General features: G+C 49.3%; 2 protein-coding genes across 5 annotated transcripts; one reads left to right on the top strand and one right to left on the bottom strand.

Moving 5' to 3' along the window:
- The first annotated feature begins 1410 nt into the window (after window positions 1-1410).
- Window positions 1411-19379, top strand: LOC111081631 (cytosolic purine 5'-nucleotidase). 4 transcript variants are annotated; one of them, XM_022377763.2, is made up of 9 exons: window positions 1769-1890; window positions 2745-2996; window positions 3365-3447; window positions 16866-16939; window positions 17057-17270; window positions 17362-17508; window positions 17650-17770; window positions 17837-18796; window positions 18865-19379. In XM_022377763.2, the coding sequence occupies exons 2-9, from the start codon at window positions 2913-2915 to the stop codon at window positions 19027-19029; spliced, it is 1848 nt and encodes a 615-aa protein (XP_022233455.2). In that variant the 5' UTR covers window positions 1769-1890; window positions 2745-2912; the 3' UTR covers window positions 19030-19379. The 4 variants fall into 4 exon arrangements, with proteins under 4 accessions (XP_022233446.2, XP_022233455.2, XP_022233434.2 ...); XM_022377754.2 differs by lacking the exon at window positions 2745-2996 and having other exon boundaries at window positions 1411-1890; XM_022377742.2 differs by lacking the exon at window positions 1769-1890 and having other exon boundaries at window positions 2694-2996.
- An 841-nt stretch (window positions 19380-20220) lies between these two features.
- On the bottom strand, window positions 20221-22562 carry LOC111081622 (transferrin). The gene is made up of 5 exons (XM_022377732.2): window positions 22431-22562; window positions 22109-22351; window positions 20922-22017; window positions 20465-20849; window positions 20221-20400 (listed from the first exon to the last, which is right to left on the bottom strand). The coding sequence occupies exons 1-5, from the start codon at window positions 22531-22533 to the stop codon at window positions 20299-20301; spliced, it is 1929 nt and encodes a 642-aa protein (XP_022233424.2). The 5' UTR covers window positions 22534-22562; the 3' UTR covers window positions 20221-20298.
- Window positions 22563-23662: the final 1100 nt, after the last annotated feature.

Below are 23662 nucleotides of genomic sequence, written 5' to 3'. Positions count from 1 at the left end.
ATTGCGTTTAAGAACACGACTATTAGGAAATACAAAATTTGATATATTAATATTTAGTTGAACCTCCTCTATATAAGCACTCTAAACCGGCTGAATTTATTTTTTTGATTTATGTAAAACTTTCCGTAGAAAAAATCAAACAAACGTTTGACAGCCCTGGAAAAGCCTACTTTATACATATGTATGTACGACAATACTAACATTTTCCGAGTATTATTAAAGTTTATATTTTTCCGCGGAATTTTTTTAATTTTTCTTTCATAAGAGCCTTCTCCAAATTAGCAAAATCACTCCTGCCGTTCACGCGTGATGCCGGGAAATAGGGATTCATTTTTATATATAGACATAGATAGATGGATTGATATGGGAATAGGCTGGCAACCCTGCTTAGCAGAGCAGCAACCCAGCACCCTGACATGTCATCACCAACCATCACCCATGGAAGGTGACGAAGGCAAGTTCATTAATCTATTAATCTCAACTTATCTAACCTGAAAATATATCTACTCTATATAAAAACACTAAAATTAAAATAATCTAACAAATAAACAATAAAACAGTGAGATTTTTCCTTTAAGTCTAGTACTCAGATCGAAAGAAACACCTCGCGAACGGAATCAGGGTTGATATTCGTATGAAACCGACAAGAAATTTTTTACGGCAAAAACTGTTTTCTAGGCTCTTTACGGAAGGCAGTACTCAGATCAACAAACAAAAAGGCCGGTATATACTAGAAAAGTATCCGAAGTATTTGCTTTTATTGCTGGTATGTTTCGACCCACCTAGAAAGTTATATCAGTTTGATATATTTTGCCAGCAAACATTGCAATAAGAGAACAAAAAATCAAATGAAATATTTTAATAATGAAGACAAATAGAATCTAATTAATGCAGTATTATATGAATGACAATTATATGGATATTATAATTTATTATTTTCATAAATATAAAACAATTATTTTTTTCAAAACATTTTTTCTTCACGGTGGTCGGCACGGGAGGCATCGCCATCTGCTGCTGCTGATAGTCAGACACATTACCTGATAACTAGGCTTTAACCAAACACCAACAACATAGAGTTCCATAATTTGTTGTTTCCAATATTTTGAATTCTCGCGATGGCGCGAAAAGGGCTGGGAGACGGCACTGCCAGCTGCGAATCGGACGCGGTCATTGTTTACAAACAACAGAGAGCTTTTTTGCCGGCAATAATTACTCCTTCTCTTCTCCTTCTCAGTCATTCCATTCCGTTATCTTGTGTGCTTTCGTGTGTGAGCACAAGAAAGAGAGCAGCAAAGGAAAAAGCGAGAGGGAGAAAGAGCGAGAGAGAGAGAGAGAGAGAGAGCGAAGCTAGTGTCGGCGCCTGCGCTGCAAATGTCAGAATTGCAATCCAAAATGTAAACGAAATTTAAGTGAAAGCTAAATTAAGGAAACAAATGCTCCGTCAAAAGGCAGGCCGCAAAGCTGAAAAAAAAAACGCCGTCCGACTTCAACGACCAGCAAAAGCGCAACGAAAATAGATAAAACAAAGCAGCGGACGGACGGACTCTCTCGCTCCCTGCCGATCCCCACCCTCCCACACACAGAAAGCAGACAAATAAGCAGAGCAAGCAAAAAAGACGCCGAAGAGCGGACGGACCGGGACCCATACACGCATTTTCTCGCGGCCGTTGGCAATTTTGGAAAAGTTGTGGTAGACGCTCGGTCGGTCCGTGAAAACTTTCCTCTAGTTTTCCCAGTGTGCTACGTGCGTGAGTGAGTGCAAGTGCGAAAGTGCTGGAACCATCAGACTACATAATAGCGGAATCATCAAATCAAACATTCAGTGAAAGAAGAACTCGGAACAGATTTGTTCTGGCAGCAGCCTCCAAGTGTGTGCTGTCCCTCCAGGTATCGTTTGAGACTCCTCTAGCACACCCGTCCGCCCGCCCCCGCCGCAAGCAGTGGTGTGAAGTAGATGACTCATGCAGTCTCTGTTGCTGTTGTTGTTGTTGTTGCTGCTGCTGCTGTTTCATGGACACGGGGGCATATTTTTAGAGCTCTGCCGCCGCACGTCCCGTTACTTCTTCCATTCGCCCCTCTGGCGCTGCCGTCAGATCGATACACTCGGCACACGCCTAAGCGTGGGAGGAGGGAGACGAGACGGCGGGCGACGTCATGTGATTTGTTTGCCGACCTCCCCCTCCATACACTCAATGGTATTATGGTGAACCTGTTTCTGTGCAATTACGCAGCGAAATGACAGCGATAGCAATAGCAACAATAGCAGCGCCAAGAGCAGAGGCGTCAGACGTAGCAGCAGCAGCAGCAGCGACGGCGGCAAAAACACGATAAATTAACTTATTAGCCGCTGTCGCTGCTGCTGCTGTCGCTGATGCTGCTGCTGCGGCGGCTGCTGCTGCTGCGGCGGCGGGAGCATGCCATGCAGAAAGCGTGCCTACTTTCAGGCTGTGCATGTAAATCGTTCATCCTGCTCTTACGCTTTTCCCCTTTCGTTTTTCCGCTTGCTCTATCCTTGTAGGAGGGAGATAGAGAGATTGATCCCACACATACACACACACACACACAAACACAACAACAACATCTTCCTGCATTTGTTTTAGTTTGTTTCTCACACACCCGCACGCAAACTACAGACAAAAGAAATACACATTATATATACCCGATCCACTCCACTCCAATCCACCCACTCATGCTTACGCCGGAAAATGAGAAACTTACGCCGTATAACAAACACTTTGCAGTTCCGCCAACTAACAAGCAGCCGAAAAACAAAAAGCACAGCTCCTTCAGTCGAAAATTCTCATTACGGCAACCTGCTGCTGTGTCACAGTCACATCAGCACTGATAGAAGCGCCCCAAATTGCAACCGGAGTAGTGGCCGCGGCGGCGCCTATGCCAGCTTAGGCAGGATGCAGGGGATGTCACCCGAAGATTGTGGCCCGGCGGCCCCCTTCAAGGCGTTCGACCGGGAGTACTGCGATCTGCCCTACCAAGTAAGTACAAGTACACAACAGACAGAGACAGATAGAGACAGAGTGACACGACACACACACACACACACACACACATACATATGTATGCAACAAGGAGGGAAAGAGAACGAACATATCAATCAGCTGCAGCAAAAACTCATTAAACTTGTGCCAATTGTGTCTGTCAGTCAGTCAGTCAGGTCTGTCTGTGCACTGCCTGTTTTTGTTTCTTTACCCTCGTGTCGTTTTGTTCTGGATTTCCTTTGCTGCTTTGCTGCCTTCCTTCTCCTCTCCCACTCTCCCACGCCTTCTTCCTTTTCCCCGAAATCCATGTGTGTGTGTGGTGGGTGTTTGAATTGATTACTAATTCCTTCCGACTTTAATTTCAGTGCGACATGAGCGACTCGGCTCCCAATACGCCCGGCCCCAGCTCGGCTCTGCCCAAGAAGTATTACCGCCATGCAGCCCATAGGTAAGTCCCACCCCCACTTGAAAACCCTATTTGGGGGCAACACCCACTCAATCCTCCAGGGTTTGCTGCAGAGCAGGAATAGGACTTACAAATATGTATACGAGTGCCTAGAAATTAATTTTGGGGTCATGTGCATATGGTCTAGAGCTTTCTCTGAAACAATAAGCGTATGCACTTAAATTTATATATTTATTTATTTATATATCCTTAATAATACAGCCAAAACATGAAACAAGTTTTTAGATTACAAAAAACAAAAAAAACGAGAAGGAACGTGTGAGTCGCTTCTGGGGACGCGACTCTACTGATACCCGTACTCAGTCAGCATATACATTTTTGAGCGGGGCGAAATTTTGATATACACTTGTGGCAGTGTGATATCACATAAGTCTGGAAACCAAATTTGGTTGCTCTAGCTCTTATAGTCTGTGAGATCTAAGCGCTCATCAAGACGGACAGACGGACATGGCTATATCGACTCGGCTATTGATGCTGATCAAGAATATACATATATACTTTATGGGGTCGGAAACGTTTCCTTTTGGGCGTTGCACACATCCACTTTTATCACAAATCTAATATACCCCTCAACTCTTTTTGAGTACGGGTATAATTATTTATTTCGATGAATGGTGGATGAATGAATGGATGGAATACCATAACCAGTATAGCCATAGCCATATACATATATTTTATAGCTATGTCCTCCCAAAATGTTCTCAACTTTAGTACCTTCGCCAACGACAATCATTCCTGTCAGTGTATGTGAGATTTCTGCAAAGATGCGAAGGGAGTGCAACACAAATAGAGACAGCAGAGAGAGAGAGAGAGAGAGCCCTATCTTCCATGGTCAATGCCGTAGCGAGCGGTTTTCTATTGCCTTATCAGCTTATCTCCAATGGGCAACAACAAAAACCACAGCGCTCTACTCTACGTGACAACAAAGGCAGACGGACGGAGCAAGCTAATCCATACACAGCACATATGTACATACATAAATACATTAGAGTGGGCTGAAAATCAAAAACTTTTTAATCTGGGATTCTAAAGCGAGGGCAAACAAAATTTTGTAAAGCGGCTAACGTTTGACCATGTTGCATCGAGGTCAAAATATTCGCTTTTGGCCAAGTTAAGCAGATTTTGAGTACCGTATTCAAACATTTTGTTTGCCCTTTTCTTAGAATCTTTTAACACAACTTTCTATTAGCGGGCCTTAAGGCTTAAGATTTACAAAGTTTTGGACTTTCAGCCCACTCTAATGTACATACATAAATACGTACATACATATGTATGTAGCAGGAGGCCGGGGACGTATGAGTACGAATATTCGTAGTACGTTCACTTAACAACCTGCTGTTGATAGAGATGCGCACTAGTGTGGGCTCTGGCTATGGCTATGCCAGAGGGTATACCAGACAAGGCCACCCATCCTGTTGGGCTACAGCTTTGAGTCGGCGGCAATCACAGTTTAGCAAGTCTGCTCTGTGTGTGTGCTGTCAGAGTTTGTTGTTGTGGGTTTAATCTGGAAAATGCCTTTGACTGGAAAGTATTAGAACATTGTACACGTGTATACTCTGTATAGAGTATTTCATGCTGTGCATTTCCTGTAGGGTATTCAGTGCTTCCATATCACTGATGGGCCTGTCTTTGCCATTTTTTGTTTTAGCTGATTACAATATTTTGTGACGCTGTATCCCATTATCACCCGGTTTTCCGAGAGGGGTCGACAACAACAGAGCGGAAAAGAGAGCTGTCTAGTTGGGGGGGTGGGGTGGGGTTGAGGGGCAGCAGCTTGAATGGGGCTTGTTAGGCGTCGATGCAGTTTTAAGTGGGGCGCACTTGAGCCGTTCGAGAGTTAACTGCAACTGCATACAGGTGCCTGTGTATTTGTGTCTGTATCTGTATCTGTATCTCTTTCTCAGTGTGTCTCTGTGTGTGTGTGTGACTTTGACACGATGCAAAGCAGAGCAAAAGAGCGAAAGAGAGAGGTCTTTTGGGGCTGAGACATACATATACATATGTATGTATGTACCCGCATGTACACGTAGGGCGGGTCAATATGTATGGGAAAATCAAATAACGTGATAAGCGTTCACCAGAATCGGAATCTACAAAGATTTCGAAGAATCTTTAACCAAGAAACTATGTTTTAGACAAAATCAATTCCTAGCTCCCCCGCTGATAAGCATTCAAATTTCAGGCTGCAGTATTTTTTAGTATTTAAAGGAATTTTAGGTATTACAAAAAAAGGATCACACATTTTCCTAACATGTTGGTCTGAATTCTGATTCCCGCCCTTATTTTGTACACGTAATTGAGTTGTACTTGTTATTTGGAAGAACGCTTTTAAGTTTGTCTCGATCGAAGGTGTTAAGTAAGTGAATGGGAAGAGCAGAGAAGAGCAGAAGAGAGCAGAAGAGCAAGAGAGAAGCCTCAGCTCTGTCTATATATACTTGGTAAACGAACCGAAGCTGCTTATAGAGCACTCCATTCCCCGCACTCCGCGCTCTATCAGCACTGGGGGACAGTGAAGGGAAATATGCAAATTTCTGATGAAATATTTATGAACAGACTCGGACACGCCTCGCACATCAATATTATAATTGGGCGCATAATTAATATTCATAAATCTATGCGAGTATCTCTCTATACAGTAAGAGTTGGCATGACGGACAGCTGCCGAGGTATGGTATATGGTATGGGATGGTGTGGGATGGGTTCTGGTCTGCCACAAAGAGCTTATACTGTTTCGACTGAATGCCTGTGTGTGGCTGTGTGGCTGGACGTAAAAAGGTGTCAATCCGATTTGCATATCAAAACACACAGAAAACCCCAGTGAGCGTGCGTGGATTTATGGCCTCCTATTGAAAAGCACTGTAGCTGTAGCTGTAGCTGCGCGGAATATCTGTAGAATCGAATCTCGTTTCACTCCAAAAATTCCACTTAGCCAAGTCGCGAACCATCCCACGCATCTATGTACATATGTATGTACATACATATATCTATGAAACTTGTTGTATTTCATGATTGGGTTGCGGAGGGAGTCGTGTGGGCAGCATTACCGTATATATGCACACACACAGATACACGTACATATGTACATACATATGTTCATAAATACACATTACCATTCCATTTCTTCGTCACTTTCGGCTCTTGCCAAGCGTTTTCTGCCTGACACACTAAATTTTCCATGGAGTAGTACCTCGTACTCGTACTCGTACTCGTACTTTTACTCGCATGTATGTATGTATGCCAGTCGTCCCAGTCCCAGTCCCAGTCCCAAGTGGGTGTTCGAGTGCAAGCGTGGCGACAAGATAGAACCCTTGCAAAACGATCTACTCGTAAGATACAGTGGGTAACAGGTACAGTGAGGTGAGATCTGCGTCACAGCGAATACATACCCTACACAAGGGTTTGCTTTCTCGTGGCATTATGCCATTAGCTCCGTGTGACTGTGACTATCCACAATATGTAGGCCCCGGTAGAGCATGCCCGCTGCAATGTGCGCCTCAAATGGGGTAGGGTAGCAAAATACGTATTTTTTGTTTATTGCATAAAAGGCATCAAAACAACGGGACAGAAACAACAAAAACAAGACAAGACAGTCGTCGACGTTGACACCGTCAGCAAGAGCGGGACAGGGAGGCAGAGCGGCGAATACGATACCTAGACAGTCAGTGGCTAGAGCGGCAGCGCTCTCTCTCTCTCTCTCTCTCTCACTCTCTCGTGCAAAGCTTTCGGCGCTGCTTCTGCTGCTGCTGCTGCTAAAAGGGAGAGTTAGAGAGAGTCGTACGGAGAGCGTATGCGTCAGTTGCTTTGCCCGAGCCAAGGTGTATGTTGTATATGGTGAGGCATTCCCAAAGAGCGCTCTCTCCAATTGGCTCTTCTAGGCTCTTCCCGTCTGCTTAAAGTTGCATGCCTAGTATGTGTGCGACACAGAGAGTGTGACAGAGTGGGTAGGCCACACCTTGAATGACATACACCTTGGCTTATGTGTGGTGCTCTCTCGCACTCGCTCAGCTGGTACTGGTGGCTGGTGCTGTTGCTGTTGCTGTTGCTTGGGGCTGGTGGGGCCTCTTCCACTGCTTCCTTCCTCCATTTCTATATTGCACTTTCAGTTGAAATTCGAACGTTGACCGAAATTGTTCGCTTTGCCGAAACGCCCCATAAAGAGATCGAGATATTGTTTTTCCTTTTTTTGTTTCTGTTATTACTGGAATTGCTCCGATCGTGGTTCGGTCTGTGATAAGCCGACGCCGGACGCCGGACAGTGGGGAAAACTCTGCTACGCACGAGATCATTCCAAGCCTCTCTTCTCCTCTTGCTCTTGCTCTTGCTCTCTCTCTCTCTCTCTCACTCACTTTTCCGTTTGTGTCGTCGCGACGTCCACCACCTGATAAGATCGCTTTATCGCTCTTTATCACGTCTGCCTGCCGTCTGTATTCGCGGACTCTCCACCCACACGCTCTCCTGCTCTCGTATCAGCAGCAGAAGCAGCGACGCCGCGCCGCATTTTTGGCATTCTTCTTGAGCACTTCCTGCTCCTCCGTCGGAAAATGCCGCAGCCGAAGCAGCCGAATCTACCAAAGCAGCAGAAACATTCCAGCTCCACAATTTCCACACGGGAACGGGAGCGGGAGCGGACACAGACCATCGGGGAGACGGACATGGATCAGTCGGTGTTGAATGGACTGGCGACGATGAGCCTCGATGGGGTCGCCAGTTTCCATGGCCACAAGCGTGAGCTGGGTCACAGGTGAGCATTCACTCTCTCTCTCACTCCCTCTCTCTTTCGGATTTAATTATCTCTCCCTGAGTCACTTTAGGGCAATGATTATAGGATCTAATATAATGATACCCTGTATCATACCTACATACATATGTATGTATATCTGTTCTTTTATATATCTATTCCATTCAGTGTCATCGCCATTTCGGTTCAGATTCTCAGCGGTGCTGAGAGACAGACACAGATCAGATACAGATACAGATACTGCAGATACAGATATTTCTTATCGAAGGCGGAAGGAAAACCCTCCGCTTCCTGTCGTTTGGCAATTTCTCGTTGCATACTTTTGAGCGTGCAGAAAGTGCCACGAGGGGCAGCAAGGAGGCCCCTGGGGTAGATTCCGGGGGGTGCCTGTTGACAGCCGCGTCTGCTGTTTACATAGTTATGAGCATGCCCTTGGCTACAGATACCACAGATGCAGATGCACAGATAGAGATAATCGCCCCGAAAGCTGTCTGGCATTCTGCCTAATTGCTGCCGCTGTTTACATCCTTTCACCCATCCCCACCCTTCGCCTCTTGGGAGGGTTTCCCTCGTGTTTTTTCTGTCAATTAATTCAAATTTGTGGGTCTGTCAACGTGACATTTGCATTAATGTGGCGCTGCCCGCTAATCTTTGCCTCCAATCAAAACGATTGGCTTCCCCCTGACGCCTGCCATCCCCCAGCCTCCGGCGCCTCGGCAACCCCTCAATCATTTCAATCATTGATAGATTGAATTGACATATTTATGCCACAGCCAGGAAACCCCCCCCCCCTGGTCCCCTCACATAACGATTTAATTCAGGCACAAGACGTGACCTGCAGCTTTTGCTCTCTCAATTTTCTCCACCTCCCTCTGGCGCTTTCGAATGCAAACAATGTTCTCCCTCCCTCCCTCCCTCCTTCCTTCCTTCCGTCCTGTGTGCACCTGTCTGTGGAAACTTCACCTTTGGGATGGCCTCCTAGGATCAGGATTGTCTTAAATCAGAAATATCCACCTCCCCCTGTTGCAGCCCTCTGGGATTGGAGGGGGAGGTCACGTAGTTGGCAACTTTTATTGCGTAGCCGGAAACGGAAACGCCGCGAACGGCGACAGGAGCTGTACATGGAGCGCAGGAGCAGGAGCAGGACCTGGGGGCAGGACCAACTGCAGCATCAGCAGCAGCAGCAGCAGCAGAAAAACTTAAATGCAATTTGCATTCCATTGAAATTCACATGAGAAAAATATATTTTAATATGTTTTTGTCTGCCTCGGGTGCAACGTGCCCCCGTTCCAACGTTCATCCTCCGTGCCCCATGGGTATACATATATATATATGTACATATGTACATACATATACATACATATGTATATGTATTTATTTATGTTTTATGCAGTTTCCTCTTTAATTGCGGCAACTTTTTCATTTATATTATTTTTTTTTGCTGCATGAGCCCCAACTTATTATTCTGCTATTACTACTACTTGTGACCACCCCCACCCCCTCCCCCCGTGTATTCCTGTATTATTTGTGGCCACTGCGTGGCGACTGCTGTTTATTCAATGGGAAATTTATGCGAAATTTTCAATGCCCCTGCACATGAAAGGGAAGGGGGGGGAGAGGCCGCTCCTCTTTGCGGGCAGATCGACAAAGTTGGAATTGGAGTTGGGATTGAAATTGAAAACAATCCAAAGGGGGGTGGGTTGGAAGAGTATTAAATACGAGTATCGTGAATAGACGATAAATGGAAACTTATGGAAAATATTATTTACAAAACTCCCCCCCCCCCCTTGCCCGAAGAGCTCACATTTCCAGATGTTATTGTGGGGACACAAATAAACATTTTCCACTGAGTGGCAAAATATGAAAACAACAAAGAAAATTAAGTCCCAGAACTGAGAAAACAAAGAAAACTGAACGGAATCTCGTTATAGGTTGCCGATGAAATTTCTTCCTAAAATTGTAATTCAAATGGGGGAATATTTATCTCTGAATATTTCCTTGGCTCACTCTTCGCTCAGTCATTCTGTGTGTGTGTGTGTGGGCTGTGCCACGCCCAAAAGCCTGATAATTATTATCATGTTTTGATTTTGAGGCAAAGCCATTTGATTAATGAAGAAAATGCTTCGGAAATAAGCTAATTTGTTGCATGTGTCGCAACTGCAGATTGGAAAGTGTACAGCCCACGCACACAATTTCCACTTGCCACACGTAAATCTGCATATGTACTTGTATATGTACATATATTCGGAATATATTCACCTGATTTATCATCGTATATATATTTAGATTGCAGATGTGCGGCGGCAGAGGCAGAGGCAGATGTGGCAGGGAGGGTGGCGATTTCGTGGTCAATGTAATATTTAATTCGGCAATTCGTTCTTGATTATGTCGCCCATTGCTGTTGCCGTTGCCGTCTTTTGTTTATGACATTTATGCAAATTGGCAGGCCCAGGATTGGTGGGCGTGGCGTGTGGCACTGGCTTTGGCTTTGCCTTTGGCCTTGACTCTCTCTCTCAATGCGTGTCTCGCCTTGGCATTGCATCATTAAAATGTAAATGACATTCTCCTCTGCTCTGCTCTGCTCTCCTAAGCGATGGTGACGCGTGTGCCAGCCACAATTGCATCCTGGAGGCAGGAGCAGGAGCAGACAAACGGGAGGAGCGTTGAGTCGTGACTTTTATTTGAGTGGAAACTTCATTCCTTCAAGGGCGAAATGATCGAGAGCAAGTTAGTTTTTTACGCTGAATCAATCAGCCACGAGTCCTGGGAGATACCTGAAAAAAAGGGGAAAATTCTGGAGGAAGTGCCGATATGAATGGAGGATCTCCCTATGAAGTTTTGAACTCTAAACTGTGATCTGAAGATGGAAATAAATTCAATTGGGGAATAAGGATATGCCCCCCCCCCATGGAAGTGTGGGTCTGAAATCAGCTGCACAATGAACGGGGGAGGGTGCTTGCTGCACCCGCGCTGCTGCTTAATTAAGCCAGCGCCATTCACATGCCAAAGTGCCTTTGCCTTTAATCAATTGAGACCTCGCCTCGGCATCCCCCCCTGGCACGTACCCTTCCCTTCTTGCAAGGCCGCACGCGAAAATTGAATTACTATTAATATTTTTTTTTGTATCCCCAAAAACTAGGGAAAACGAAAGCCCAAAAATTGTCACACGCATAACACAGAGCCCCCCCCCCCCATTATGGGTACAAATATTACCGATAGAATAGTAGATGGAACGACGCGGAGCAGTGAGGGGTGGAGAGGATGGGTCGCTGAATGGGTCGTTAGTGGCGGTTTCGTTTTAGTGTTCCGTTTTTGATGGTGGACTGCCACAGATGGTGGCGGCTGCCCCTCAGTTTGTGTTCGCTTCGAGTGCTGTTCGGGCTGGTGTTTCTCCGTGACGTGGCGCTCATTCGCTCATACTGTTCCTCCCCCCAAAAAGGATCCTGCTCCCGTAACTCCAATATCCGTGTAAACCTCATCCCCTTACTCCTGAAACTTTCGGATGCTTGGGGCACATGTTGCTGCTGTTGCTGTTGCTGCTGTTGCTGCTGCTGCTGCTGTTGCTGCTGAATTTGCAAGTGTTTGTGTGGCAATTAAGGCTTTAATTAGACGTGGACCCGTGTCGGAAGTGAACTGGAGGTTGCCCCCCAACAGAATGCCTCCGCTAAACAGCTCATTGGCGTACACTACTCACCACAGAACTTGGGCACGTAACTTTGAAGGGCCCTTGAACCACAAGCCACAAGCTCAACTCCTGGCCAATGTGGCAAAGAAAGCCAGAAGGAGGAGAAGCAGAGATCACAGTCCTGTCCCTGAGTTGTCCCTGTTGTCCAGTGTAAGCAGCTGCTGCTCTTGTTACGCTCTGCCCGCATCTGCTGCTGTGTGCCACGGTCTCTCATGTGTGTGTGTCCCCTCTCCCTCTGCCTCTCCCTCTGCATCTGTCTCTGCCTCTGCCACTGACCCTCCGCATGTGCGTGGGTTCCTCGACGACTATTTGGTTTTGTGGTTATGCTTATTAACTCAATTATCGCCACAATTGTGCCACAATCGTGACTGCTCCCTCTCCCCCTACCCCAACCCCTACCCCTACCCCTACCTTTGCCACTAAGGCGGCGTCGTAGGTGACCGCTGGAGAATGTCGGCGACGGAGGCTTTGATGATTGGATGCTGGGGGCCCCTCAGCGCATTTGTTTTGATTTTAATTGGCATTGAGGCAGTGCTCCAAGCTCCAGAGACTGCTCCAAAGCAGAGATCCTGGCCTGGCCTGGCCTGGCCTGTCCAGCCATGACCTTGACCGCTCTCTGATAAAACCCGATTAATGGATCATCAGCCGGCGGATGCTGGGCATTTCCATCGAATCAGTTGTGGGACCAATTAAATTGTTAGATGGGAAAGATTTCCCCCTAATTTCCTGATGGATGAGTGCATTTCGCTGGGGATCCTATGGATCTAAACTAACCCCGAGCAGGCTCCTTCATTCGCTTGGAATCGAATGCTGTGTTGTACTTGAGAACCCATGCAGAAGGATGCTTCAACTCTTTGACCAGCTGCTGGCATTCCCTTTGAGGGAGGGGCATGTGGGGCATGTGGGGCATGTGGGGCAGTGGCAGTGGCAGTGGCAACGTCAGCAGTGAGTGTGTGATGCTTAAGGTCTCAATTGGGGAACAGCTACAGCTGCACGATGACAATGATGCGGGGGGACTGTGTTGCAAATAGAAACGGCAACAATGGACGGGTTTGGGGTTGGGGGGACGCATACGTTGGCCAGTGGCGCCCACGTGTCTGAGGGGGGGAAACTAAAGTCGTACTGCTGCTGCGGGAAATGGGGGAAAATAAAGTGGGGCAAATGGGAGAATCGCGGGAAATGGTAAAAGCAATTGATAAACTCTTAGATTTTGTCATTGGCATGATATGAATTTTGATTTTACAAGCGAAGAAATTGGCCCTGAGAAATTGCCTTAGGGATGGAGTGGGATGGAGTGGGATGTGGTGGGGGGGGGGGATGACAGCGATTTATGACCATTATGTGATGCTCCTTCCGCCACTGCTGCTTCCACTGGCTCCTGCTGCTCCTGCAGCCAATGCTCCTGCTGCTTCTGCTCCTTCTGTTGGGGGTGGCTGCGGGTTGGGCAAGCAATTGCGTAAATCTAATCAAAAATAATGCCATTGCTATTGCTATTGTTGTTGTTGTTGTTGTTGTCATTGCAATGTCAGCTGCAGTTTCACAGCAGACACTATTTGTGGCAAGGATAGCCAAAGCCACTAGCAGCAGCAGCAGCAGCAGCAGCACCTTGACAGCCTTGAGGGCTGGGCAGGACCCACCCTGCTCGTTTCTTCTTCAGCACAGAAAAGGGTCGAAAGCGATAAGCATTCAGCCATAAATTTCCATTTTCGGCAGCAGCAGCAGCACAGCAGCAGCACAACAGATGAAATGAAGATGAAAGCTGTGCAGAAAGAGGAGAGAAAATCGCACACACTTTGCATAGAAAACCACCAGTACAGCCCCCGCTCCCACCCCCACCCAATTCCCCGCATCCTCTATTCATTGTGATTGTCACTTGTCCAGGATCCTCTGCAATGCATAACATAAACAACAACAACAACAGCAGCAGCAGCAGCAGCAGCAGCAGCCACAGGCGTCATCTGGAGTACAGTTGCTGCAGCCTCAGTGGATGCTGCTGCTGCGGCTGCTGTTGCGGCGAAAGAAGTTGGCATGCAACAAAAACGGAGGGAGAGAGCAGCTTAAGGCAGCAGAATGACCAGACGGAGCAGCAGCAGCAGCAGCAGCAGCAGCAGCAACATGCCACAGATGTCACTGGCAGTGGCAGTGGCAGTGGCAGTAACGGCCAAGACAGCTGACACCGACACTGAAACGGAAACGGCCTTGTTAGCAGCAACTACAGCATCAGCATCAGCAAGTGGCATGCAACAGCAGCAGCAGCAGCAGCAGCCACTGAATGCGTAAGTGAGGGGCTAGATTGCCTCCAGAGTGTTCCTCTGATCGTATACTCACTGTACAGTGCAGCAGCAGTGCATAGGAGTGCAGTGCATATCAGCATTCAAAGTGCCGTCAATGCAACGTCGCTGCAACGATCCACGCGATAGACATGATGAAATGATGAATGATGACCTCTGGTTCGGATCACATCGCAAATATTGATCGTCGCGACGATTGTCGATCGTTGATCGCTGAGTGAAAAATGCAATCAGCATTTCAGCAGCACTTTTGACGCACTCGATTTCCCCCTCCCCCCCACACCCCACACCCCACACCCCATGCGGTTATCAATGAAACGGAATGGGAAAAACAAGGGTCAGCCAACCAGCTAATGCTTCATTGCTTCATTGCTGCATCGGAATGATGAATGTTGCACATACGCAGTGTGTACGTTGCGGGCACTCCTCCGAGGATTTAATTTCGCCATCATTAATGAGTGTGTGGGGAGGGGGCACACACACAGCTGTGCAACATTTATTTCTAACATTTGTCCCAGGGAACGAAGAGGCGCCAAAGAACGAGAGATGGCCTTGACATTGGGGCATCGTCTATTTTTGGGCACGCCTTAATTGTGACTGCGATGCGGCGATGCTGCGATGCTGCGATGCGATTCGATTCGATTTGTGGCGACAATTGGCCCAAAGCATCGGAGCATCCGATTTGGATCTGCTTTTGCTGCATTTCATTTATTAACGACGCGTCGCTCTATTTATAGCCTCTTATAGCCAACCGCGATCTCTTATTAATAATCTTATTTTAATGCATCGCACATTTAGATTCGTGCGAGTACACACGACTACGACTACGACTACGAGTCTGCTTTTCTACATATATACATATATATATATACATATATATAGACGAAAGCAATTGTCTCTCTGAATGCCTGCCATTTGGCGTCGCTCTTCAGGTGCAGGTGCATACGAAGTAATTGTGAGTCGTTTAGCTGCCACGTAAAAGTTTTCAGCCCATTCGAAATGGGCTCCAAATGCTGTCCTGAAAAACCTCCTTCTCTATTCCCGTTTCGGGCGGAAGCGCAGCGTACTCTTTTCCTCTCGCGCTGGCTGTGGGCGCTTGTATCCGGTTCTGGGTGCTGGGTGCTGGGTGCTGGTTGCTGGTGCCGGTTCCGCTTTGCCTGTCGCCGGCACGTGTGGCATTTCAGAAAAGTTTCAAGGAGCCCTCCGCTCCTCGTTTTCTTCTGGTGCCTGCTGCCTGCTGCCTGTTGTATGATGCCTGGTCCGAGCTCCATGCTCCGTGGTTCTGATTCTGCTTCTGCTTCAGCCGCCTGGCGTGTGTGAAAATTGGCAACGCTGATGCTGCTGCTGCTGCTGCGGCTGACAAAAAATTAATTATTGCTGCGATGACCCTTGCCCCCCTACCAACCACTCCCTTTCTCCCTCTCTCTCTCTCTCTCTCTATTTCGCTTGTTCGAATTTGGGTTAAAAAAAAAGGCGGGCAGGCGCACCCGTAACAAAGCGGAGATGGAGACCGATACGGAGATGGGGACTCATAAGATCAGGCTTCGGTCCACGGGCCTGCCAACACTCTGGAGGGTAAATTTGGCAAATGTTCAAGGGAACTGCAGAACACAACTGCCAAGAGGCAGGGGGACTTGGCAGGGGAGTAAACAAACGCACAGCAGCGACCAGAGGCGGAGAGGGCGAATTGCGGGGCTACGATGAAGCACCGACATTTGCATGCCCTCCCTTGGCAGCGAAGAGACATGCGAAAAGGGGGATATGCATATGCATCTATGGATTGAATGAGGAGGGACTCACCTTCCCATCCCCAGGGAACGAATGAATTGTGAATTAATCGATTCATCGAATTCCCGATTATCACTTACCCACACGATAGACGTAGGAGCAAGAGAGAGCGCGAGAGAGCGCGAGAGAGCGCGAGAGAGAGTATCGGAAAACATATCTTTGCCCATATCCTAGGCTCGTGCCCGCTGCTAATGAGTTTTTCCGCAAAAAGGGGTTGCGGTCGGCCAGTCGGGCGTGCTGGACTAGGCGTGGCAGAGGGCAGAGGGCAGAGGCAACGGCGGGCCTGTCAGCAGCCATAGCCAAAAGGGGCGTGTCGCTGCTGCGGCTGCCCACAACAAGTTTTTTTTCTACACTAATTGCTGACCGCAGGCGCCGCAGCGAATTGGGCTTGAGTGCGCCTCAGGCGCTGCTCGGAAACGTGGGGCCAAGGGGCCAAGGGGCTAAGGGGCTAAGGGAGTATGGAACCATCAAAGAGCAACGACAAAGTTGCAAATTGAATGTCGCACGCGTTTCACGCTACTTTCTTTCGTCCGTTTCCCCCATTTCCCCTTTTTGCCACAGCTGAAGTTCGTTTTTACACGCCATTTCCCAAGCGATTTGCCCATGTGTGGGGCAACGCAGGGGGTGGGAGGCTGGTAAGCCCCTGACTCTCGGAACTACTGATCAATGATCAATGATCAATGATCGATTGCTAGATTCGCAGAGCTAAGCCGCCTCTCAGTTCTCTATTTTTAAAATTTTTCAACTTTTTGAGTTTAATTTTTGAGCAAAATAATTTCGCATTCAGCGCCAGAGAGTATGCAACAAATTAAGGCTGCTGCTCTCTGCTCTCGGCTGGGATTGGCATCTGCATCAACAATTTACTCAAATTCGGAATATTTTTTACCTCTATCCGCAGAGTATTCGTGAACAGATCCCTGCATCTGGAGAACATCAAGTACTATGGCTTTGACATGGACTACACACTGGCGGGTAAGCTATAACTATACCCTTGCCACATGACTGACTGACCGACTGACTGACTGACTGACTGACTGATGCAACTTCCTCTCTCTATTTTCTATACCCATTTGCCTTGCCATTTTGTAGAGTACAAGTCGCCGCAGTACGAGCAGCTGGGCTTCAATCTGGTCAAAGAGCGGCTCGTTTCGATGGGATATCCCAAGGAGATACTGCAGTTTGAGTACGATCCCACGTTCCCCGTGCGCGGCCTCTGGTTTGACACGCTCTACGGCAATCTGCTGAAGGTCGATGCCTACGGCAACATCTTGGTCTGTGTGCATGGCTTTGAGTTCATCAAGCAGTAAGTGGAACCAGCGCAGTTCGGATTACATTTTTAATCAATAATCTATATCTATAAATCTATATATCTATATATCTATCTGCCCGAACAGCCACCAGGTGTACGAGCTGTATCCGAACAAGTTTCTCAAACTGGACGAGTCGCGTGTCTATGTGCTGAACACACTCTTCAATCTGCCGGAGACCTATCTGCTCGCCTGTCTCACCGACTTCTTTAACAACAGCAACGAATTTGTGCGGTAAGATACAAGATACTCCCTCCAGCCACCCTCCAACCATCCTCCAAACTCCACACTCCACTTGCCTCTTCTATGCCCTGCTCACTCTCTCTCTCTATATTCTCTCTCTCTCTGTTCCATTTGTTCATTCTCTCTTCTCAGCGTTGAGCGCGGCATCAAAGCTGGTGATTTCCTTTTCACGTACAAGTCCATTTTCCAGGACGTGCGTCGTGCCGTCGACTGGGTGCATTCCGATGGTGACCTCAAGCGTCGAACCACTCAGGTGAGCTACCCCTCAGCGACCCACTCATTGATCTACTACTAGTATTGACTGGCATCCATCTGGCAGAACATGGCTCACTATGTGAAGAAGGACGAACGGCTGCCAACGGTCCTCTCACGCATTCGGGAGTCCGGAGCGAAGCTCTTCATGCTCACCAACAGCGACTACACGTACACCAACGAGATCATGTCGTACCTGTTCGACTTCCCGCACGGCGCCACTCCGGCGGAGCCGCACAGGGACTGGAAGAGCTACTTCGATGTGATCGTGGTGGATGCCCGCAAGCCGCTCTTCTTCGACGAGGGCACCGTGCTGCGGCAGGTGGACACGAAGACGGGGGGCCTCAAGATCGGCACACACATTGGGCCGCTGCAGCCGGGGCAGGTGTACTCGGGCGGATCGTGCGAGCTGTTCACCAAGTTCATCAACGCCAAGGGCAAGGACGTGCTCTACGTGGGCGATCACATCTTCGGGGACATACTCAAGTCGAAGAAGATCCGCGGCTGGCGCACCTTCCTCATTGTGCCGGAGCTGGTGCGGGAGCTGCACGTGTGGACGGACGAGTGCCAGCTGTTCGCGGAGCTGCAGAACTTGGACATCAAGCTGGGCGACCTCTATCGCGACCTCGACTCGAGTGCCAAAGAGAAGCCGGACATCTCGCAGCTGCGCACGTGCATACGGGACGTGACCCACAAGATGGACATGTCGTACGGCATGATGGGGTCGCTCTTCCGCTCTGGCTCCCGCCAGACCTTCTTCTCCAGCCAGGTGGTGCGGTACGCCGATGTCTATGCCGCCACCCTGCTCAACCTCATCTACTACCCGTTCTCGTACATGTTCCGCGCCCCCGCCATGCTGCTGCCCCACGAGTCGACGGTGGCCCACGACCAGGCCCACCAGCCGCCGCCCTCAGCTCCATCCATTGAGGAGGCACCGCGCTGCGCCTCCGGCAGTGACGTCATCAGGGAAGCCATCAAGGATCAAGCCGCCAAGGATGCCAAGGATGCCAAGGATCTGCATCGTGCTGTAAGTGGCTGGAGCAACCCCCTTTTGCCGCATGAACAATTCTCTTATTGCATCTGTGTATCCCTTAGAGCTCCATTGTCCACACACGCCCCTCGACACCCACTGTGGTGACTCACACCCACGACGAGGACTACTCCGAGGAGGAGGAGATCCCCAGCGGCGGCGAATCATCGTCCACGGAGCAGCAGCAGCAGCAGCAGCCCCAGCAGCTACGCGACGTCGCCGATAACTAGGATGAGGGCGCCTCCTACCGCTCCTCTGAACCCAACTGCAGTTTGTAGATCAACGAATTTTCTTCTCAAAAGTTCTCCATTATCCCCATAATATCCCCTCCAAGTCCCCAATCCCCCCCCAATCCAAAACTAAAGCAGAAGCAATTATTGCGAAACGTACGATTTTCCCTGGCGATTTTACCGCGAGCACAGATATGTGAAACTATATACCATACAGATATGATATATATATATATATGATATGATATGATATATGATATACATTATACATTAGCTGGTTCCATTAATACATATAATGTGTCTTTTTTTTTTAATTAATTAAACAACAAAATTGCTGTAATTGAAGGGCATTTCCTGTCGTTTTCTGTGATTAAAATCTCATAGGCAGAGAGAGAGAGAGAGATCGGAGATCCAGGGCAGCCCTGTTACATGCAGGATTAAACCTTTGAAACTGCAAATCAATGTTGTAGAGGATGCCCTGAAAAGGAGGCAGAAGGTTGGTGCTTGGCAGCTGTGCGAGCTGCTCGTTTGTTCTGCAGGAGCAGCATTGAGTGGGATGAGTGCCATGAATGCGGAAGTACCTATCGATAGCACGTCCAAAGAACACTTTGGCATCGTTTAAAGAACTTTCTTGGACTCACTTCTCCTTCAGCGCTTGAATTGCATTAAGGCCTGTCTCCAGCACCGCCGAAAATTGCGCCAAGGAATTTGCTAGTTATTCCGTGAGGGTGTGGAACATAGCTAAAACAGGGTTGATGAATCAGCTGTGTTTTGTTACAGAGGCAACTGTAAAATTCAGCTAAAATTAAAAAAGGAAAAAAATGCACTCTGATGATGAAGTGGATTGTGTTGGTTGCTACACAAAAAAGAACAATTTTCATCTCTCTTTTTGGTTTTGCGGACAGTTTTTGCCTACATCTCGCACCATTCACTTCAGGAAGAATTGTAAAGTATATATTCCTGAGCTGGGTATCAGCTGTTCTCTCAGTCCACACACGGTCCCGATAGGCAACTATCGATATAAATCTGTGGATCCCGCTCGTGTTGCTGGATACACACTCCATTTCTGTCACAGTTTTTTTTATATGGACTCAGGACTGTTCCTGAGCCCCGGGAACACTCTATTCCAATGAAATAGTTCATGGGAACTCCCTTTGGAGCACTTTCAATAATTTAAAACCCAAAAGAGTATTCAAAATAGAAAAAAAAAAGGATTTTATTTATGCTTAGGGGAGATTGGAGATGAGCAGCACTCCAGCTGAATGGAGATCACTGCTTGATGATCTTGTTGCCCTCGCACTGCAGCTCACTGTAGATCTGCTCGTCCTGAATGTCGTTCTTCAGCTGCGTGGCCAGTTCGACGGCATTGTCCTGCAGGGAGACGGACACAGAAGGATGAGAGAGGGGGTTAAAATGCAACCGAGGCGGCACTCACATCGAAGAGAACGTTCTTGTGGCCCGCCTGGAACTCGCCGAACAAGGCGAAGACGTCAACCAGCTTGCCTCTGGCCCCGAACTTGTCCGAGATCAGGGCGAACAGATGCTTGACTGTCTCCTGCTCCACGGCGGTGCTGTCGGAGTGCACGAAGACGGCGCGTGGCAGCTGCACCTCCACGTTGCACGAGCGGTAGTCGGTAACGGGGCTGCGCGTCAGTCCGGGGCAGACCAGCTGCCAGTCCTTGTGCTCCTCCAGCTTCGAGGCGGGAACGATGAGCAGGTCCTGCGCGGCGCTGGGCGCGATGCGGCAGCCGTCCTGGCCGCGTCGCTTGTTGAGGAAGGCGGCCGCAAGGCGGGACCGCTCGTTCTCCGCATCGTAGTTTCTGTGGCAAGAGATGGTTAGTCCAGTATGTGCGGGGGGCGGGGCGGGGCGGTCAGGAGAGGCATAATCTTACATGGCTGCCTTCTGGAGTGCCTCTCGGTTCAGGGTGGGCGGGGCCACGGCCACCAGGATATCGTCGTCGGCGAGCTGCTCGTAGACGAGCGGCTGCAGCTTGTGCTGGCGGGCATCGGCATAGCCGGAGGCGGGCAGGATCACCAGATCAGCCTGGTCCTTGCCCAGCGCGTCGACGCAGTCCGTTGCCTGGACACACTCCAGCTCGGGGCGGGCATCGCGCGCATAGGCTGCCCTGTGGAGCGCCTCGCACTTGGAAAACTCGGCCTCCTGCTGGACGCACAGTCGGATCTTGCGGATGGCACTGCCGTCCCGCTCGATCACATCCTTGTAGCCGGCCCGCTCCAGGTAGACCTTCGGATCGATGGCCGCTGGCTTGCTGTGGTACACGGCATTCGGCTGGATGAGCAGGTGGGCGGCGGCCTCCTTGTTCTGCGCGTGCAGCCCGTTGGCGAAGAAGCGCTCCAGGCGGGTCTGCAGCTGGTGCAGCTGGTCGGTGCTGTGGACAGCGTGCTCGTTGGAGATGTAGCCGCTCCAGGGGCGCTGGGCCCAGGAGCAGGCGGGTCCTGTGACAGATCGGCGGGTGCCGTCCTCGCACAGGTACTCGAACTCCTCGGCATTGCCCTCAGCGGGCGGCGAGTCGGGCGCTGCGCCCGGCAAGCCGAAGTACTTCTTGATGTACTGCACCTTGGTGAATGCCACCTCGCCCTGGCCCTTGTCCAGGCAGCGGATGGCGCCGTCGTAGCCGCTAAACTTGTCCGGATAGTTGCACTGGGCTGGCTTCTCGCACAGGGCGCACAGGTTCGGGTACTTCTTCTTGAGTAGGCGGTCCGTCTCCGGGTGGGCGGAGTAGTTGCCCACGAGGCAGGACTGCGAGAAGAACTCGGAGAGGGACTTGAGCTCCCGCTCGGTGGCGGAGATCTGCGGATCGGCGGACACCTTCAGCACATGGGTGTTCTTCAGCTTCGTGATGGGGATCTTGTAGCCGACATTGCGGCCGAAGCCCGTGTGGCAGGACTTGGCGCCGCGCAGCTGCTGGAGGGTCGTGATGGGCGATGTCTTCTTCACCAGGATGACGCCCTCGTACCGGAACTCAGCTATGGGTAAGTGGGAGTGGGAGGTGGAAGGTGGGAATGAAGCGATCTGAGATTATAAGGCTGATCCTTAAGGTATGGCCAATGGACATACCGTCCTTGTCCTGCTGCGTGCGGATCTCGGAGATCACGCGATAGTCCTCGTTCTTGCGGTGGTAGGCGATATACATGTCCTCCGGCTCCGTGGCCAGCACATCCGCTTTCCGCTGCTCGATCTGCTCCAGGCAGTCCACCCGATCCCGCCCGGACACGCACTCCATGCGGATGCCCGCCTCCGAGGGATCGGCCAGCAGCTGCTGGCACTCCTTCAGATAGATCCTCGGCACGCACAGCCGATCTGCAGCACAGAGAAATTAGCTTGGGGACTGGGGACTCGGGCACTCGGGCACTCGACTGCAGGGGATCGATCGACTCACATATGGGCTCCTCTGCCCGGCCGCCCTGGGGGCCGAACACCAACAGCAGCTGGGCCACCAGCAGCAGCAGCAGCATCCGAGTCTCACGCGTCATCGAAGTCATCGTCAAAGCTCGACTGTGGCGAATCTCTGGCCGGCCGGCGCTTTTATACACACCACACGATCAGCCATAGCGCCGCCATAGCCTCTCTCTCTTTGTCCGGCTCATGCTCGTGTTTTTTTTTTGTTTTTTTTTTTGTTTTTGCCCTCCCCCTTTTATTGTTTATTCTGATCTACTTTGCTCCTCCTCTCCTCTGGGGGAGCCTTCTCGAGTGGGAGCGCCGAGGAAGCGACGAAAGACACCCATTCAGACCGGTTGTGCCCAGGCCAAAGGGGGAGTCGGCTGTGTGGGTTGTGTGGGTTGACAGAGCTCTGAACGGCGGGGCCTGGAAACCATCAGAGACTTATCCTCTGGATATAGGCGACAAGCCAAACGGGTTTGTGCCAATGATCGATCGATATATGTACATACGAGTATATGTACATGAGTACGTATGTAGATATCTAAACATACTCGTAATTGTCCCTGCCATGTTATATAGGCTGTTCCCCAGTATCTGAGTGCACTTCATGATCTTCCAATGAACTAACGATCAATAGAGCTTAATGCATATTTAGTGCTCATTTCACTCCCACAATTCCACATCAATTAATTGTCTTTTCCTTATTTTCCCCTCTCAATCGATTGCTCAATATATAGCTCCCTATATAGTACGAGTACATGAGTCACATATATGTATGTGTGTACTTCTGGATATTTCCTAGGCCTTTTTAGCGAGTATCACGCGGTGTGCACCATATATGTAATTATACTCGTAAATACTCGTAATTATATAACGGATAACTGAGATTTGTTTGCTTGCCACATGCATTGTATGTGGTCCTCAAATTTCCAGGAATCCATTTGCCTGATTGAATTGTAGAGCCGCAGAGCACCCGCCCCCTCCCTAGCTGTCACAGGGGGGTTCCTCTGGCTGTGGTGGTTCTGCCACTGATGAAAGCTCATTGTCTGCCTTCTGGCCCCTCCCCATGCAAATCAGTGCACCAGTGGTTTCAAGCCCCACCTGTTTCCCTCTCCCATTCCTTCCAAAAACCATAAATCAAGCGCAACCTTCCTCACCTCACATCGGGGCATGTTACTTTGCTAAGGAGACCTGTGGAGGTGTAGATGTAGGCGGAGGAGGTTCATGATA

Source organism: Drosophila obscura, unplaced genomic scaffold (genome assembly GCF_018151105.1).
Source record: "Drosophila obscura isolate BZ-5 IFL unplaced genomic scaffold, ASM1815110v1 contig_73, whole genome shotgun sequence".
Classification (NCBI taxonomy): Eukaryota; Metazoa; Arthropoda; class Insecta; order Diptera; family Drosophilidae; genus Drosophila; species Drosophila obscura.
This window is presented reverse-complemented; position numbering and strand designations above follow the sequence as displayed.

What these genes read in the sequence shown, in the direction of transcription:
- LOC111081631 (XM_022377742.2), top strand. Translation starts at nt 2,709, where the DNA reads ATGAGAAACTTACGCCGTATAACAAACACTTTGCAGTTCCGCCAACTA. An exon ending in TACCGCCATGCAGCCCATAG is followed by an intron (nt 3,448 to 16,865) that starts GTAAGTCCCACC and finishes CTCTATCCGCAG; the next exon opens with AGTATTCGTGAACAGATCCC. An exon ending in CATGGACTACACACTGGCGG is followed by an intron (nt 16,940 to 17,056) that starts GTAAGCTATAAC and finishes GCCATTTTGTAG; the next exon opens with AGTACAAGTCGCCGCAGTAC.
- LOC111081622 (XM_022377732.2), bottom strand. Translation starts at nt 22,533, where the DNA reads ATGACTTCGATGACGCGTGAGACTCGGATGCTGCTGCTGCTGCTGGTG. An exon ending in CCGGGCAGAGGAGCCCATAT is followed by an intron (nt 22,352 to 22,430) that starts GTGAGTCGATCG and finishes TCTGTGCTGCAG; the next exon opens with ATCGGCTGTGCGTGCCGAGG. An exon ending in GCACTCCAGAAGGCAGCCAT is followed by an intron (nt 20,850 to 20,921) that starts GTAAGATTATGC and finishes CTCTTGCCACAG; the next exon opens with AAACTACGATGCGGAGAACG.